At 38.1% G+C, this 15018-nt stretch overlaps 1 protein-coding gene across 3 annotated transcripts; it reads right to left on the bottom strand.

The window, feature by feature from the left end:
- Positions 1 to 610: 610 nt before the first annotated feature.
- Positions 611 to 14053, bottom strand: pard6a (par-6 family cell polarity regulator alpha). Of its 3 annotated transcripts, none has more exons than XM_077710446.1 (7): positions 13914 to 14053; positions 13633 to 13816; positions 10164 to 10386; positions 6353 to 6642; positions 5507 to 5632; positions 4912 to 5108; positions 611 to 2201 (listed from the first exon to the last, which is right to left on the bottom strand). In XM_077710446.1, the coding sequence occupies exons 2-7, from the start codon at positions 13744 to 13746 to the stop codon at positions 1931 to 1933; spliced, it is 1221 nt and encodes a 406-aa protein (XP_077566572.1). In that variant the 5' UTR covers positions 13747 to 13816; positions 13914 to 14053; the 3' UTR covers positions 611 to 1930. The 3 variants fall into 3 exon arrangements, with proteins under 3 accessions (XP_077566572.1, XP_077566571.1, XP_077566570.1); XM_077710445.1 differs by having other exon boundaries at positions 13897 to 14041; XM_077710444.1 differs by having other exon boundaries at positions 13633 to 13990.
- Between the last annotated feature and the right edge of the window lie 965 nt (positions 14054 to 15018).

The raw sequence follows: 15018 nt of genomic DNA on the forward strand, positions 1-15018 counted from the left end.
CTGCAGAGGAGGGATGTAAATGAAAAAAAAAATAAAATAAAGTAAAAAAAAAAAATATATATAAATATATATATATATACATATATATATATATATATATATATATATATATCTATCTATATATATATATATATATATATATATATATATATATATATATATATATATATATATATATATATATATATATATATATATATATATATATATATATATATATATATATATATATATATATATATATATATATATATATATATTTATTTATATATATTTATATATATATATATATACGTACATACATACATACATACATATATATATATATATATATATATATATATATATATATATATATATATATATATATATATATATATATATATATATATATATATATATATATATATATATATATATATATACATACATATATATATAGAATATATATATATATATATATATATATATATATATATATATATATTTTTTTTTTTTTTTTTTAAATTTTTTTAATTTTTTTATGCATAGCAATTTGGCTACAGGACATGCAGTGTTTTGAGTATCCTGCAAAGCATTTAAAGAAAAATAATAATAAATCTCAGACTAATCTAGATTGTATTTTTTTATTTTAATGAAGATTTATAATTTCCAGTTTGGTATAGAGTCGATAAAACACTTTGTTCGCCTTACATATCCCACCATCCTGCATATTTTATTAGATGTCCTCATCCCCATCACCCCATACAGTAGGTTACTTAAATAATGAAAAAAAACTACAAACATTTTTAAAAAAATATTCTAAAGGGTGAAAGTGTGTGTGATTTCCTGACTCTTTGGACTTAAAATTTAAAGCATAGGGCTTAATCCAGTGGTCTCAAACCGGTTCCACATAGGGCCTCAGTGGGTCCTGGTTTTTGTTCCAACAGATCCAGTGCCGACATTTTAACCAATCAGGTGTCTTTAAAATAAGTAGCACCTGAATCTAATTAACTGATTGCACTTGCAAAAGGTATCCTTGTTGAGTTGGAATGAAAACCTGCACCCACTGCGGCCCTTTGAGGACTGGTTTGAGACCACTGGCTTAATCACTCAAGAATCGTGGAATTAGAATCCTTAACCAAGTGACAATTATTTCAATCGGTTGTTCCTTACACTGGATACAATTGCGATGTTTTATTCTTTTGAAGCTCTCTACCTTCCAGTGAATTGCAATGTGATTTTACCCAACCCATCATTTATTCATAAACCTTGGCTAATCGCAAATTTCTGTGACAAAGGTAAGATAGCTTCTATCTATGTATTATGTTACCTTCAGATAAAAACTTTTTGTAATATGTTTTGAGGTTTTTTGTTTGCATTTTAGTAGCAAATGGTTACTATTGAACTCACTGATATAGTACTTCATCATTTTATTTACATGTAGGTCCTGTACATTATTTTTAATGAACTGAATTTTTTAAAAGATACAGTAATGGTTTAAACTATTTGTAAGAATCTAAAATGCTATTTAAGTGATTATAGTTTGATACATTTCTTGTCTAAACTATTCAATACACAGACAATCATAACCTCTTTTACTTCCGTATCATATTTGCAGAAATTCTATTTTTACACATGCCACAATACCACACTCCCATGAAAGCCGGACACAATTAATTTTTATATGTTTCAGAGCAGTTTTCACATTTATAATTTAGCCTAATAAAGCTGTATGCAGGGTACTATGCAATAACCACATGAAAAATAAGGGCTGCTCACTTTCTAATGTCAAACAGGTTCATGATGTAGTCTGCCAAGCAAGTAAAAGAAGAAATCGTTATTGCTAATGAGACCGATACATTTAGATTTTGGAATAGGTATCACGGTAACAATAACCCATCCAGATAAATTGTTGTCAAAGTAATGAAAATTCAATCTGCAGCTCTGTTTACATTGTTATTATGTTGCCCCTCTCTCTCATACTCCGTTGAATGCTGTGATCCGGGTGCCCATTATGACGGGATTTCAAGTTTGCTGCCATGTGTTCAGGCATTGAGACACTCTGTTGGAGGGTTCGAACCTCAGGACTGTTGTGCGATGTTTCACTGGTGAAGTTCATATCATTTCTAGATGAATAGAATGTCAAACAGTCACTTTCCAGGACGAGGTCACCATCATCATCAACTTCTTCATCACTGTCACCCTCCACAATGCTGTTACTGAAACAGAAAGACATCATTAACATACTAAAAAATAAAGATATAAGTACAGCGGCACCTCCACTTACGAGATTCTACATACAAAATATTCAGGTTACACAAAGCCTAAATGGGATTTTTTTTGCCTCTGGAGGGAACACAGCAGATCTTTTAAATGTGTTATTCTCTTAGAGATAGCTTAAGAATATTAGACAGTGCAAAAGCTTTCCTAATGAAAAGGTTAATAATGTGCATTCCGGTAACATTAGGTAGTGCTCTGTCAGGCCCCAGACCAGATTGGTGGCTGGTTGTGCCTGCCACCGAATCACAGGCACCGGCGGTAATATCTCAAACGCTTCTGGGTGTGATTCATCAGCCAGTGGAGAATATTTAAAGCCAAAAAGAACATGACCACACTGCCGGGGCGTCTTAATCAGTTCACTCTTAAGTACCCTCTTGTAATGTCTTCTAGCATTCCTCTACTAATCTATGACCTCTTGTTTTTGCTTCCAGGATCTCGACTACGCTCAGCCCCACGACCACGAACCATGGACAACAACTTCGCTACTTCGCTCTCACCCATTGTACCTTTCAGTCTGGACTCCACGACATACTCCACGGTTACCGACCTCCCTTCCACAACTAACTACTAGCCTACTCTACTCCACTTTGTGCCTTTGCCCGTCTCTTGGACGATTCTAATAAAGATTAAATATCCAGAATTGCTGCCGATCCAGCCAACATGTACCCCGCGGGCTCAAACCAAGCCCCCACGATCAACTAGCGCCGCTCTTGCACTAGCACAGCCAATCAATCCACTTCCTTCTGACTGAAATATCGAAGTTAACCCAAACCCTCAACTCCATACAGGCACAACACACGCCTCACTCAAAGTGCACAGCCAACCCCAGTCTCGCCAAAGGTAACCGGTACCGCCGCTCCGCGAACCTTTGATACGCCAGCCGCCCCTTACAGTGGGAACCTCGGCGCATGTCAGCAGTTCCTAGTTCAGTGCCTTCTGGTCTTTGAACAACAATGTCTTACCTACAGCACGGATTGAGGCAGGATCGCTTAAATCGGCTGCCTTCGAAATGAGGCCTTGGCATGGGCGAGCGCTGAATGGGAGGGCTCGAGTATATGCTCCTTCTATGCCGAATTCACCACGGATATGTGAAAGGTCTTCGCCCACCTGGTGCACGGCCGGGAGGCAGCTGGGCGCTTGAGGTCTCTAGGACAAGGCGTCCTGAGCGTCGCCGAATATTCAGTAGAATTCCACTATCGAGCCACAGAAAGCGACTTCAATTACAACGCCTTCCATGATGCATTTTTGGGGGCCTAAATGAGACCATGAAGTAGGAACTGGCGTTCCGTGACGAGCGCCCCCTATCCTTTGCCCATCCCTCATCCGGGATTTCCACCAGGACCTTCACTCTGGACTCCACGACATATTCCACGGTTACTGACCTCCCTTCCACAATTAACTACTCGCCGAATCTACTCCACTTTGTGCCTTTGCCCGTCTCATGGACAATTCTAATAAAGATTCGATATCCAGACTTGCTGCCCTTGCCTGCTTTGGGGTCCTCCATCTCCGGTCGTAACATTCTCTAAGATTACGTATCCCCCCCTTGCCAATATGGATACTTTCTGTAAGGTCGATGATTGAAATCTGCACTTCTGCATCCCATGTTGGAGTTCTAAACATAATTTTTGATACAGTGCTAATTCAGTATGAGAATATTCTATTGGCGGCCCGGCGGGTGAGTGGTTAGCACGTCAGCCTCACAGCACTGGGGTCCTGGGCTCAAATCTGGATCGGTCCACCTGTGTGGAGTTTGCTTGTTCTCCCTTGGCCTACGTGAGTTTGCTCTGGGTACTCCCATTTCCTCCCACATTCCAAGAAACATGCATGGTAGGCTGATTAGACACCAATGTTCCCTCTAAGCTGCACACGTGTTTTCCACGCACAGCAAACATATGCAGAGCACAAAATAAAATCCAACCTAATTGTTTCATCTCATCTCAGGAGAACATGCAAACTCCACACAGGTGGACCGACTTGGATTGGATTTGAACCCAGAACCCCAGAGCTGTGAGCCTGACCCACACAGAAAACAACATACACCAACCTAATTGTAAAAAAATAAAAAATAAACCCATTACAATTTGCTCTGTGCCATTTTGCAACGCAAAAGAGAGAGAGAGAGGCAGTCTGTCAATGACAAATGACAAGAAACCCTCATTACAGATGAAGCTATGACTAACACTGTGTGGAGCCAATGATATGATGTGTGATAAATTCAGTGGAATGACTATATGTGAACAACATTGATTGGCTGTGTTAGTTACGTATTTTTGTGCAGGTGCATGTGTTTTGCAGGTTAGCCTATAGCTAACGGTTTAGTGGAGCAACTGCCAACCCATTATCATTGTGAAACAACTGAGCCACTCAATAAGCCAAAGTCAACATGAGATGCGGTTCTTTTAAGATGAAATGGCTGTCGGACTATGTGCAAAATACAACAAGAGGTGAATTTGGCTGAGAACTGACTCAAACTGCTGTGTGTGCGTGTGCGTGTGTGTTAATCTGTCTATCTTTTTAGAAAATTTTTAACCAAGCTTTACTATAAAGCCACCCATTACTCAGATGCTGAACATGAAAGTACACGCTCCCCATTGTCAGTCAAAAAAACATTCTGATTCCTAAATGTATTGCATTACACTGTCTAACCTTGTAGTGATGGGGGTGCTGTGGGATGCGGGACTCGTTGAATCATGTGATAGAGCAGAGCCTGTAGATCCATTTGAAACAGAAGAACCAGAATTTCCTGTGGATTTATTCCCACGATGCATAACGTTGTTCCTCTGGTTAGCTGGTTTCACTGTCACTATAAGATTGTGGCTGTTGGCTACCATCATGTCTGTCACCTGGAATTATACGTATGGGAGAAGTGTGTGTAGGGTGAGGGGGTGTAAAATTCAAAATACAGGTAAATTTGCACATGTAAATAAATGGGTTTGGGATCTTCTACAACAATATGAATATATGTTGTTATGGTGTGTGGTTTCTTTTAATATTACTACTATATTTTCTCTATTATGAAATAAATTCCTGCATTGTCTTGCGTTATGGCCTTTCATCTTTATCACCGTGCAGTTTTGTGACAAGTCTAATTTGTGCGCATAAAATCTATACACTTGATTCAGTAATCATTTTTTGGGTAACAAATACAGCGTATATGTGAGAAAATACGGTACTTGAGTTGTAACTCAATTTTACTAATAATTTGGTGTTATTTAACAATTAAAATATTATTATAAATTACCTGATCTAACGATTTTCCTGTAACATCAATACCATTGACTTCTAGAATTTCATCATTAACTCCCAAGAGCCCAGTGCTCTCTGCAAGACCACCGCGCACAAGGCGGGATATGAACACTCCTGGAACCTGCAGGAGAGAAGGGAATACAATTATTAACACTGTATCTTCAATTTAATATAATTAGGATTTTTACAAACCAATCAAATAATAGAATCCTGTCAAAGAGAATTAAAAAGCAATGATCAACACTTGCATAAATCCATAACTATTGAAATTGTACAAAAACAATCATACATGTACATACTTTGGCATTAGCTTTCTTTAAAAAAACGATATTACAAAAGTACAGGAGCCAGCAGAGGGCGTATGCTTCAATAGAAACCCTTGCGCTACAGGGATGATGAATGAATGAACTGCAGAGCAGCATTTCGAGAACTGTAGACAGTGATCGGTGACAGAATAGTGTGAATGTTTCACGCAAGTTCATGCTCCCAAAACTCGTGGGGACACACTACTTTCACACAAAAAGATCATGTTATACTTTATTTGCAGGATTATTCACTCCAAATACCAACAAAAGTTAAGAAGGATTTTGGAAATATTGTAATTCAAATGTAGGTTAGACCAAGAATTTTGTGTCTCCTGTATGTAGATGGCAGCGAGCACCATCACCAAAGGTAATGTTCTCTTCAGGTCGTTCAGTGAGTAGACATATCTTAAAATTTGAATTGATTGTACATTTAAAATAAATAAATAAATAGGTGACATTTTGGATTTGTCAATACTGAGCCACAATTAAGTTATGCTAAAATGCAGCATTCAAATATTTCCGACGAGGAATCTTACCTTTTCTACACCATAAGCAGTCACCCGCATGCTGGCCCCATCTCGGATGTAAAAGCCCAGAGGTTTATTGGTACCATGCTTGTGGAGCCGTACGCGGCGGTGTGTCTCTGGTAGGATATCCACGTCAATGATAGATGAAATTTGCCGAAAGTTCTGTGGTCTGCCAATTAATAATCCAATTTTGTTCTTTGAGTGGGTAGCCAATGAGCCAGTGGTACGGAGTCCAGTCAATCCTAGGCCTTTTTTACGCCTCTGGAGGGAGTTGGTGCCAAAAGTTACAGGTTCATCCTCTTTAAGAACAGACAATATGGGGTGGAAGAAGAAATAAAATAGGTGATGCTGATTTGGGGAATAAGAACCTGGAGTATTTATGCTAATAGTACAATGTTTAAAAAAAACATTTGCATCACAATAAAATAAAAAGGATTCATAAGATAAAGCAGGGGTCTCAAACTCTTCTCCACCGTGAACTTCAAGAAGTTCAAGTATAGGTCCAGACTTACTGATGAGCATCTTCAAGCTCTATTGAGGGTCTCCACTGCTTCCTCCCTCAAACCAAATGTGACTCAGCTATGTGAGAAGAAGCGCTGCCAGGTCTCCAGCAGCAAAAAGTAGACAAGAGAAGCTGTGTCCAGAATATTTCATGTTCAATGTTCCATTCAAGTTCAGAAAGTTAAAATTTAAAGAGCCGTTAATACAGACACTTGAAACGGAATAAAAATAATTAGTTTTCTCTACTTAACCAGCCACTGTATATCTACTGTTTTCTCATTATTATTATTTTTTTTATTACTTATTGATTTATTTTTTTATTAATATTTAAGTTAATTTATTTAATCCATTATTTTTAGTTAAGAATAAAGATATTTGATAACGTTGGAATGTTTTATCAACGCTTTTCTTGTGGAAATCCTGATGCGGCCCAGTCTCACCCAGACTCTTGCGTCCCTCAGGTAAATTGAGTTTGAGACCCCTGTGATAAAGTGTTTATGTTACTGTTCTGTTGCTGTCTTCATTTTTTAGTGACACATCGTTTTTCTAAAAAGTACTATATTTCAGTGAATTCTCGAGTATACAAGTTTGGCATGTTTCACACAATTAGATTGGAATAACAGGACGTTAGCAAATTTTCAATTCAGCCTGATTTACTTGTATACAATTGGTCTGAAAAAGATACTGTCATACCCCACTACTTGGCACCTCAAAGTTTGCGGTTTCATTGCATTGCTGAATTTTTGCTGTATACAAAATCAGCTGGGTGATAAAACGATAACGATAATTATCCTGAAATATTTTTTGTCATCGATAGTATTTAAAAAAACTTTCCATACAAATTTGATAATTCTAAACTACAATTACACCACCTAACCACCGCGGAGAGCATGGGGGGGGGGGGGGGGGGTCCTTTTGTTAGCTGAACGCTAGTTCCAAACCAACGCTCAGGAGAAGAAGAGGATGATAAGGAAACATGTGTTTAGCATGTTAGCAATAGATGCTAAAACAGTGCATTGACGCAAAAGGTCAATAACCAAAATAAGCGATTATGAGATGCAGGACCACACCGAACCGACCCACTAAAAGATTCAAGTGAATTCTCCCAGGGGTTTTCATTCTTTCTTCTTTATTTAAATGCCTCTTAAGAACAGCCTTAACGAAAATGTCCATAACCCACTGCCATTTAAGGACAGCCTGTAATTTGGTTTTTTACTTGATATCAATGTAGTCCCCCATTTTATGTAAATGTTCTGCAAACATTCCAAAAATCTAAACCAAAAATGGGTTAAGTTCATCCAACCTTTTAATTTTATTATTTTGTAAATGGCCATACTTTGTGAGGCAAATTTACAGTTTCTTTATATGAGGTTAATTTACAGTTTCTTTATATGAAGTTAATTTACTGTTTCTTTTTGTGAGTTTGAAAATCGTCTGCTTGCTCATGGTGACTATGTCTTCAGTTGATTATTTTATTTATTTCATATCACAAAGCAAATTTTGGTTTCAAGACAAATTGATAAAAATCAATTTCACAATTTCTGCAGGTTTTAATCTATTTTTATAGTGTAAGGAGGGAGTTGTCTTATCTTTATTGCACAAAATAACAATACAAATACTTTTTAATAACATCATATTTTATAAAGGAGCAGGTACTTTCATATTTGAATATGGGGCAAAGTAATTTATTTACTTACTTACATATATATGAAGTGTCAAATTTGAAACAAAAATATGTGCTAGTTATTGTGATAATTATCGATATTGACTCTTATTTTTTTTAATAGTAATAACGATTTTTGTCATATCACCCAGCTCTACTCGTGGTGTAGACGTTCACTCACCTGACTTCGGTACGGACAGGTGAAGGCTCGATTCCCGCAAGTGGATGTATGATTGTGAGGGCGAATGTTCATTTTGTGCTCTATGTGCTCTATGGGTGACTGGCGACCGGTCTAGGGTGTAGTCTAGCCCCCACAACCCTTTTGAGGATGCGCGGGATAGAAAATGAATGAATGAATGAATCTTATCTCATTTCATTTTCTGAACCGCTCTATCCGCACTATGGTCGCCGGGGAAGCTGGAACCTATTCCAGCTGACTTCAGGCCAGAGGCGGGCGACACCCTGAATTGGTGGCCAGTCAATCGCAGGACACAAGGAGACAAACAACCATTCATGCTCACACTCATACCTAGGGGCAATCTAGAGTGTCAAATCAGCCTACCATACATGTTTGTGGAATTTGGGAAGAAACTGGAGTACCCAGAGCAAACCCATGCAGGCCCGGGGAGAACAAGCAAACTCATCTCAGGGCGGGATTATTCTGCCTACAGAGAGAAGGTCAACAAACTGTCTTTGTGGTGTTCGGTGAATAATCTCAGACTAAACACCACAAAAACTAAAGAAATAATCTGGACTTTCGCAAACGCAGCACAGATCCATTTCCTGAGGGTACTCAGGAGGAACAACTTGGACACTGATCTTCTGCTAACCTTTTATTTTTTTGATCGTTTCAAATTGTATACGCCGTCAACCAACATTTGGATGGGACTTTTTAATTACGTTTTTTTTGTGACATCAATCTCGTTTCACCCATTTTGGCTCTAATCCGTATCGTCTTGGTCACTAGTACCTCACAAAAACATCGTCGCCTGCTAACATTCTAATGCTTTAAGTATGATATACGCATGCCCATTCCCCTTTCACATGTCTGCCTTTTCATTATACAGTGGTACCTCGACATACGAGCAACCAGACATACAAGTAATTCGATATTCGAGTAAAATTTCGTATCTCGAGGAACCACTGCATAAATATAGCGCATCAGCAAGCAATGTACCCAGACACTCAAGCTGTCAGCGCCATACAGCGACATCTACAGAATTTTGCATTTAGTGCATACTGATTAGGTACCCTGTCCACTTTAAATGCGCCCTGTGTAAGTAAATATGTGCTGCGCTGAATTTATACGGTTTATATTTATCGCTTAATAAGGGAAATTGCAATCATTAATGAGGGGAGCAATTGGCCGAGGTTGACAGTTATGAAGTATGGTAGACATATTAGGCATGAACCTACTTCGTGATTGTTTGCTTATCGCGACCAAGCTGAGCCTACATTATCTGTGGAATTTGAGGAAAGAAATTATGAGTGCTTTTAAAAGGGTTCCATTTTAACTCATAATTTAACCCCTTAGTTTACCACGGCAATGTTTTAAAATGGATGGATGCCTTAAATTTAGAATATTAAATTTCAACCATTAAATTTACCTTCCCGTAATAAAACTTCTATTCTATATAATTAAAAATCAATACTCACCTTTCTTTGTTATAATAATGCGGAGCAATGGGTTTGCTGATGAGACAGCTTTCTGGAAATTGTCATCATTGTTGATTGGAAGAAGATCTCCGTAGTCATCAGCGTATCCCAATAATATGTCTACTTCGGGAATTTGATGTATGGTTTGGAGTACGCTATGAAATTCTTTGAACCCACCTGGGCAGTTCCTCTTGAAAGCAAAGCGACGGTATTCAGCATCAAACTGCATGTAAGAATGGAGACAAAAATAAATTCTATTTTAAGCAATGTATAATATGAGACAGCTTTTATATGATTCTTATTACAGGTTAGTAAAAAAAAAAAAAAAACGTAATTACTGGATGCCAACACTGGATTTGAATGATTTATTTTCAATTCTTTCTTCTTTTTTTGCAATCTAACCTTACACTAAACTTAAATTTACGTTTGTTTTAAATTTTTATACTTTTCTTCTCCCGTGTTGGCTCTATTTGCCCCGCCTCAACCCTGACTTTCAGATGCAAACTATCAAGGGTTGTTTGCTTTTGTCTTCCCTTCAAAAAAAAAATGTTTCATCAATCCAATATCCTGTTTTTGGTGTTTTTAGAGGTTTGGATCAAATTAATTAGTTTGTAGTTAATTTCTATGGGAAACGTTTATTTGAGGTAAGACTAAATCGACATACGAGCTCAGTCCTGGAACACATTAAGCTCCTATCTTGAGGTACCACTGTATGTCTTGCATGCCATTCGTTCCCCACGGCATCTGAGCATTCTGAAATCAGGAAATCCTAACAACATATTGAGAGAAATAAGCACACACAAAACCCGCTGGAGCGCGAGTGCAAATAGAGTAAACATCTTTTTTTTTATAAATGCACAAGAGTGACGCTTAGTGTCTGCCTGATGGTGTAAAGCACAGGTGTCAAACTGATTCCAGAAAGGGCAAAGCGGGTGAACGTTTTCCTCCCAACTGAAAGAGCGCAGACACTTAGGCCAATGACGAGGCCTGCTGGATAAGCAGCACCTGACTGCAATCAACTGACTAGAGTTCTAAGAGAACAGATTGGTGAAAAGGTATCTTCTTGGTGGGTTGGATTGAAAACCTGCACCCACTCGGGGTATCTGGAATAAGTTTGATACCCATGGTGTAGACCAGGGGTGGCCAAGTCCGGTCTTTGATAGCCCCTATCCAGTCTGATTTCCATATCTCCCTCCTTTACCACACTTGAATCAAAGCATCAACTCATCATCAAGCTGTCCAGAAGCTTCATACCGAACAAATACCAATACCATGTTTCCTGAATGAAACGCTTTGTCTTAGGTTTTATATTATTATATTTATATTGTATTATATGATACAGTGTTCCCTCGCTTATCGCGGTTAATGGGGACCGGGACCACCCGCGATAAGTGCATTTCCGCGAAGTAGGGATTCCCCTTCAAAAATACTTAATTTGAATTTAATTCCCCCCCCCTAAATATATATATATATATATATATATATATATATATATATATATATATATATATATATATATATATATATATATATATATATATATATATATATATATATATATATATATATATATATATATATATATATAGATATATATATATATATATATATATATATATATATATATATATAGATATATATATAGATATATATATATATATATATATATATATATATATATATATATATATATATATATATATATATATATATATATATATATATATATATATATATATATATATATATATATATATATATATATATATATATAGATATATATATAGATATATATATATATATATAGATATATATATATATAGATATAGATATATATATAGAGTGAAATTCGTGTTATAACAAAAGAAACTGTAAAACATGTTGTTTCAATGTAATATTTGTATTCTTTTTTTTTCCCAAAAAAAATCCACGGAGCTCCGAGTCTGCGATAGCTGAACCGCGAAGTAGCGGGGGAACACTGTATTGTATTATATTTTAGTGAGTGTTTCAGGTATTTTTGCATCCAATGGAATTAGGGATTAGTCCAGTACATAAAACCATATCACCTGGATTCCCACCAAAGATTAAAAGACTTGTTAATACCCATATAGCTAGGGTAGGGAACCTACGGCTAGGGAGACATGGCTCTTTTGATGGGTGTATATGGCTCTCTCTGTGTGGTCAAATATGGGAACCGGTGGTGAGAGGCCTAAGTCCCGGACGCACCAATGGGAGCGTCACACCGGCACTGTGGCGCTGAAACTATCTCTAGCGCATTTTTTAATCATAATTTGTCTTCATTAGACTCTTCTGCATGCATACTCTCACTGATTAGCAACTGTGAAATAATGTTCTCAAAATAATTCACTTATTTTACTTTCAAAGTGGTGAAATGAATAATAAATGGTCACATTTTCATGTATCTTTACTTTTAAATTCTGAGCATGGCTCTCAAGGAATAATGTTTGAAAATATGAATTGTTTAAGGCTCTTTTCGTCGAAAAAAGGTTCCCGACCCCCGCCATATAGTGTATTTAAGTCGTATTGTGTATTTAATTAATCAGTCAAAATACAGGAATGAATTTCAAATCAAATTATTGTTCGTGAACAAACATCAAGAATCATTCATTCATTTTCTGAACCGCTTTAGTCCTGACAGCACAAGTGTCACGAGGGTGCTGGGGCCAATCCGAGCTAACTTTGGGGCCAGAGGTAGGGGACACCCTGAATCGATGGCCAGCCAATCGCTGGGCACGAGGGGACGGACAATCATGCAGTCACACCCATACCAGGGGACAATTTAGATTTTAGAATGTCCAATCAGCCTTCCATGCATGTTTTTGGAATGTATGAGGAAACTGGAGTACCCTGAGAAAACCTACGCAGCCGCAGAGAGAACATGCGAACTTCACACAGGTGGACCAACCTGGATTTGAACCCAGGACCACAGAACTGTGAGGCCGACAGAACTGTGAGCCCGACACACTAACCACTCTAATCGCAAAAAAACAACCAACAACACATTGTGATACAGTGTTCCCTCGCTTATGTCCAATCAGCCTTCCATGCATGTTTTTGGAATGTATGAGGAAACTGGAGTACCCTGAGAAAACCTACGCAGCCGCAGAGAGAACATGCGAACTTCACACAGGTGGACCAACCTGGATTTGAACCCAGGACCACAGAACTGTGAGGCCGACAGAACTGTGAGCCCGACACACTAACCACTCTAATCGCAAAAAAACAACCAACAACACATTGTAATTCTACTGGCAAGGGAAAAAACGAATAATAGACAGCGATGATATTTGGCAAATAATAAATTTGACTAAATAAAGACATGGCTGGTTACAATGAGAACGTGCTCATTTATTCTTATCAAAATACTCTGAATACACCGGCTTCAGTGTGGCCGTTCTGAGCAACATGTTTTCTGAAGAAAGACACCGTATTATTTGCTTCCACTCACTTTACTTTTGACCTCTACCACACTGTCCATGGATTTGAACGACGTCTGTTGATGCTGTCGTAACATTCTTGGCTCGGCTTGGATGTCAAACTGCGACACGGCGGCTTGAATCATTCGGCAAAAGGATAATAATTCTTGTTTTCCTTGTCCTCTCGCTTAAGGCAATTCCATCACCGAAATAGACCTGAAGACAGCAATGGTAGATTTGACTTTACACATCGACCTCGTTTAGATATCACTTGATATATTTTGTCGGACGCTAACATGTTAAAATCCATTGCCTTAGAGACAGGTGGGATCTTGTAAATTACAGTATGCGATGCGGAGTGAGCGAGCGAGACAAACTGATCCACCTCCAATCCTAGAACGCTGGTGGTGGTGGGCGGGGCCAAATAAAGATGACGGCAGGCATTCCAAACAATGGTTTGTCAAACCCACTGCAATTCAGAAAATGTCCTACTGTGTGCGTGCGGGCGTGCGCGCGCCAAGAGAGAGCATCCGTAAGAAGCGTCATCTTTGCCCTACGTAAGAGTGACTTGTCAGGTTGTCCCAGTAGAAATCGACAATGGCATATTTCAGCGTCAATGTGTCCCAGATCGAAAAACTGGTTCTTAATTATGCAGTATGTCTTCATTCAAACCAGAAACCATGGACTCCTTTAAAAGGCATTGTAATCAACCCTGCAAACTCATTTTCACAATGTGTTTCTCTCATCTCATCTCTTTATCCTCATTAGGGTTATAGGGGGTTCTGACTATCCCAACTGACTTCAAGCCAGAGGCGGGGACCAGCAGGGCACCAGGAGACGGACAACCATTCATTCACAATCACATTCATACCTAGGGGCAATTTAGGTGTCCAATCAGCCTACTATGCATGTCTTTGGAATGTGGAAGGAAACCAGAATTCCTGGGGAAAACCCACACAGGCCTGGAGATAACATGCTAACTCCAAATAGGTGGACCGACCAAGATTTGAACCAAGGGCCCCCACTGTGAGGCCAATGCGCTAACCACTCATCCGCCGAGCCACCAATTTGTTTCCCAAATACATTAAATATGTTTGAAGATAAGGTCTGGAAACCCTTGCGCAGATAGAATAATTTAGTACGGAATTGCTGACCGATAACAGTAAAGAAATGTTCACCCTCTGCAATTAGTGGGAAATTATCGGGCGCACCTTAATGAAGGATTTGCAGTCAAGACATTCTTTTCTGTCCACTCCTACTATATAGGAGTTAAGCGCTATCAGTGGTCATTTGCTGCAATTGTAACTTCCTCATCTAATCTAAATCTAATCTAAGCTCTAATATAAATGCATCTTTGTCTGCGTGTGTCTCTGTGTATGTGTGTAAATGTGTGTATCTGTCTGTGCGTATCTATATCT

This window comes from Stigmatopora nigra, chromosome 2 (genome assembly GCF_051989575.1).
Source record: "Stigmatopora nigra isolate UIUO_SnigA chromosome 2, RoL_Snig_1.1, whole genome shotgun sequence".
NCBI lineage: Eukaryota > Metazoa > Chordata > Actinopteri > Syngnathiformes > Syngnathidae > Stigmatopora > Stigmatopora nigra.

Excerpts from the sequence above, each read along its gene's own strand:
- pard6a (XM_077710446.1), bottom strand. The coding sequence starts at position 13,746 with ATGATTCAAGCCGCCGTGTCGCAGTTTGACATCCAAGCCGAGCCAAGA. Across the intron at positions 6,643-10,163 it reads CATTATTATAACAAAGAAAG|AGGATGAACCTGTAACTTTT; the intron begins GTGAGTATTGAT and ends CTGTTCTTAAAG. Across the intron at positions 5,633-6,352 it reads CTGCTTATGGTGTAGAAAAG|GTTCCAGGAGTGTTCATATC; the intron begins GTAAGATTCCTC and ends TCTCTCCTGCAG.